Raw genomic sequence first — 4227 nt, forward strand, 5'->3', positions numbered from 1 at the left:
ACTCACTTTGTAGACCAGGCTGGCCTCGAACTCAGAAATCTGCCTGCCTCTGCCTCCCGAGTGCTGGGATTAAAGGCGTGTGCCACCACGCCCGGTTGAACCCAGAACTCTTAAATTCTAACCTTAACCAAATCAGAAAACCCCTCTACAGTTATAGCGCCAAAGATTGTGTTCACATCTGTGGAAAACATTTGAAGCCAAAACTAAAGCCTAAAACTCTACCAATTCTAGAAAATTAATAATAGAAAAGCTAAGTAGTTTAAGTTCAAAGATTTTAAACATGCCAAAATACTTTACCCTGGGGGTAGGGGGTGGAACACTAGCCCAGGTTCTAATACTGGTACTCAAGGCACAACTATTTCTGGTGGCGCTGCTACAAACATTCAGTCTTACACCCTTAAAATCATGAGTTGTCAAGTCAGACTCAATCTGGGTTTCACTTGCTTCGAAGTAATGACTTACACATGCAAATTTCAAATTAAAATAGAAGATTTATTTGGACAGTAATGGTTTCTCCTCAACTTTGTTTTTTTCATACTCGTAAGAAGCACACCAACAGCTGACCTAAAATACTCGTCCCATGTCATCAGGCCTTTTAATGTAAGCAGTGTCCTCTGGAGACATATAACAATACTGTCAATGTGAGAGGCATTGATTTGTAGTTGTTTTTCCATCTGAGCTATGGATTTGTGCTCAGCTACTCACGCCGTCTACTAGGTCCCCCTGGTGACCAAACAGTGCACCAAGGCAGCAGGAGGGTTCTAAAGCCTACTGACAGCGGAACAAAAATCATGAAAAATTAACACGGCAACAGTACACACGACGTGACTGAGAATTGCGTTCGCATTGCTGGCGGGCTGAGTGAAGAGCCCCACAATGGTCACCATCCCCTTTTTGCAAAGCATCGCCTCGATCGAGCTTGCCTATTCCTCCCTCCCATTTAAACCAGAGATGTGATGAGAACACCAAACCCAGGGGATCTGCACGAGGCACAGCCGCTGGCTGGGACTTGGGGAACCACTGGTATGACAATCGGTCACGATTCTGTGGAACAGGGAGGAATGACACACCACCCTTTCCTACCCCAGACACAGAGTCAGGAATGGCAGGTCGAGGGGGGCCCTTGGGGAAAGCGGGAGAGCACGCAGAGGAGGGACCGCGGCGCGTCCGGGGCCGGGACTCAGAGGGGCGCAGGGCTGGGGCGGCGCCCGAGGAGCGGGACCGGGGCTGGGAGGGCGCGCCGCCAGGTGCCGGTCCGCAGGAGGCGGCGGGGCGCGGAGTCCCGCGTGGCGCGTGGCGGGGCCGCGGCCGGCCTACCTGGAGGTAATGGGGTTTCCTCAGCCAGGCCCCCGCGCAGAGACTCCTCGCCATGGCACTCACATCGCCCCGCCGCGCCGCAGTCGGAGGCGGACCCGAGCGCGGCCGCCCGCCGGCCTCCCCGCCCCTGCCCCGCCGGCCCGCCCACGGCCCGCCCCCGGCGCGCGCTCCCCGGGGCCGCGCTGCGGCGAGGGCGGCGGGTGGCGGAGGCCGGCTCTGCGCGCAGAACCCCACCCCCAGCGCCAGCCGCGGCGGTCCTCAAGGCGCGAGCGCGGGGCTCCGCCATAAAGGGGAGTCGAGCCTCGCGTCCGCCGACACAAATCCGCCTGCGCCTCGGTGCTTAAAGGGGAGGCGCGGACGGGGGAGGGGTGCGGCGGAGGCGGGCGCGAGCAGCACGGGGGTGCGCAAAGCGTGGGCTCCGTGAAGCGCCCGCTTCACTGTTACAGGCTTGCGGCTTGATGCGCGGAGCCCCGCTGTCCGTGCTCTGGACCCCGTTTCGAGTGCGAGCGAATTGCACCGAAATTCTGTGGATGCTTGGAGCTGCTTCCTAGGCGACCAACAATTCATAGATCCTCTCCAGGGAAAGGAGGCTCTCGGGAGAGACGCGACCACCGGTATCTAGGGGAGGAAGGGACTCCTTCCCGCTCAGTTCTGCATGGCCTTCCAGACACTTCGCCGCTTTACATACCTTCAATTTAATTCAATTTTCTTTTATTTCTTTTTTTCTTTTTCTTTTTTACCATTTCGACTTTTTGAAGTTCGCGTTGTTTGCAAAACAGCTTCAGAGTTTTCTTGCCTCTACCACAGAATCATGATTCAAAAGTTAAATACATAACTAAATAAATGCCGGATAAATACAGTTCTGAAGGCAGGAGACCTTCTAGGATGTAGCAGAGCAACTCAGTTAAGGCCATACACCTCAAGGCGTTGCTTTCTTTTGTTGACACTGATGACCAAATAAGGGAGAAGGACCCACCCTGGAAGGAGCACAGCTATTGATCTGAGTGACTTCAATGCAGGGAGATGCAGGTCCTGCTTCATTTTTTTCCTTGTTATACCGTACTTTAACGTAATGCCCACTAAGTATGTTTCTAGTGCTTTCAGTTACTGGAGACAGGTTTTTTAACCTGAATAATATTTTGTTACTTGCAAATAAGTGCATTAGCCACTGACTTTCATTTTTAATTAAATGACTTAAGTAATTTCGAAAATAAAAGTAAATATGAGCTGGACATGGTGACTCATGCCTGTAATTCCAGCACTTGGGGGGTGTAAACAGGATCAGGTATTCAGGGCCAACCTGAGCTACTTAAGATAGAGACAGATGAAGTAGGGGAAGGAAGACGGAGAAAGGGGGGAAAGAACAGATTCTACTGGTTTCCTTTAGTTTTTGTTTGTTTGGTTTTTTTTTTTAAGATTTTATTATTTATATGTGTATGTCTGCCATATTTGTGTGCTTGCTTATAAAAGTTAAAAGAGGGCATCAGAACACCTGGGGCTGGAATTCAGTTGGTTTTAAGCTGCCCAACTTGGGTGCTGGGAACCAAACTCAAACAGCAAAAAGCCCTCTTAACCACGGAGCAATCTCTCCAGCTCCTCAATAAGTATTTTCTTAGCACCCAGACACTGTTCAAACTTTTTTGCTGTATACACAAAAAGACAAAGCAGGCAGAATTCCTAACTTTATGAATATTACATTTTGGAGATGAGAAGACAGTCAATAAATAATAAACACAATGACTATAGAGAAGTCTGGTAAGAGCCAATTGTGGTGACATGCTCACAATCATAGTACTTGGGAGGTGTAAACAGATCAGGAATTCAAGGACAGCCTCAGCCCAGCTCAAAATTAAATAAAATAAAACTGGCCAAGGCCAGGTGAGGTAGTAGCAAGCAGATCTGTGTGAGTTCAAGACCTACCTGGTTTATATAGCTAGTTTCATGCCAGCTAGTGCTACATAGTGGGACCTTCAGGGCAATGGGGTAGTGAGGGGTGGACAAAACTACAGACAGTTGGCTAGAAGGAGAAGATTAAGAGTATTTGCTCATGTTACATTTAAGTGTGCATTTGGAATTAAAGTGGTGTCTGGGTTTGGGGGTTCGGTTTTTTTAAAATCAAGGATGCATATAGGCCAGGCTGGCCTTGAACTCCCAGTCCTCCTGCCTCTACTCCCAAGTGCTGGAATTGCAACTCTGTACCACCATATTCAGCTCTCCTGGCAATCTTGAGTAGGCGATTGTGTACACGTGAGTATGGGATAAAGGAAAACATTGCACACTACAGATACCCAGGAGTTATTGGTATTTTCGGATGGCATTGAAGCGAGGTTTTACAAACTAGATTCATTTGTAGAGGGGGAAGTGTAAATAGAGGTGAATCAAGGATGAAGACCTGGGTATAATGCAAATTAAGGGAGGCGAGCAAGGAACAAGCCAGTTAAGAAGTAAGGTGGCCCGAGAGCCAAATTAAGCTAGTATATCAACGAGGAGTGAATGCCGTAGTAAGGAATTGACCACTGGATTTAGTGTGTTAAAGAACTCTGTCAGCACCCACATGGCAGCTCCCAAACCATCTGTAATCCAGTTCCAGGAGATCCAGTGCTGTCTCTGGCCTTTGAGGGCACCAGGCATGCAAGTGCATGTGTGTGTGTGTGTGTGTGTGTGTGTGTGTGTGTGTGCGCGCGCGCGCGCGTGCGTGTGTGCGTGTGCAGTCATATAGATAAAAAAGTTTTTTGTTTTTTTTTTTTAAAGAAAACAATGAGGAGGAAGGGAACATTTGAAGAAGTGGGGATGTGGCTCAGTTAGAATGCTTGCCTAGCGGGGGCTGGTGAGATGGCTCAGCAGGTAAGAGCACCAACTGCTCTTCCAAAAGGTCCCGAGTTCAAGTCCCAGCAACCATATGGTGGCTCA

At 49.6% G+C, this 4227-nt stretch overlaps 1 protein-coding gene across 1 annotated transcript in view; it reads right to left on the reverse strand.

The window, feature by feature from the left end:
• The window catches only part of Dipk1a (divergent protein kinase domain 1A), a 66825-nt gene extending 65368 nt beyond the window's left edge, over positions 1 to 1457 (reverse strand). Inside the window, exon 1 of the mRNA XM_021210492.1 lies at positions 1318 to 1457. Within this exon, the coding sequence (XP_021066151.1) occupies positions 1318 to 1371 (54 nt within the window). The 5' untranslated portion in view covers positions 1372 to 1457. The remainder of the gene's footprint in view (positions 1 to 1317) is intronic.
• Between the last annotated feature and the right edge of the window lie 2770 nt (positions 1458 to 4227).

Source organism: Mus pahari, chromosome 13 (genome assembly GCF_900095145.1).
Source record: "Mus pahari chromosome 13, PAHARI_EIJ_v1.1, whole genome shotgun sequence".
Lineage (NCBI taxonomy): Eukaryota > Metazoa > Chordata > Mammalia > Rodentia > Muridae > Mus > Mus pahari.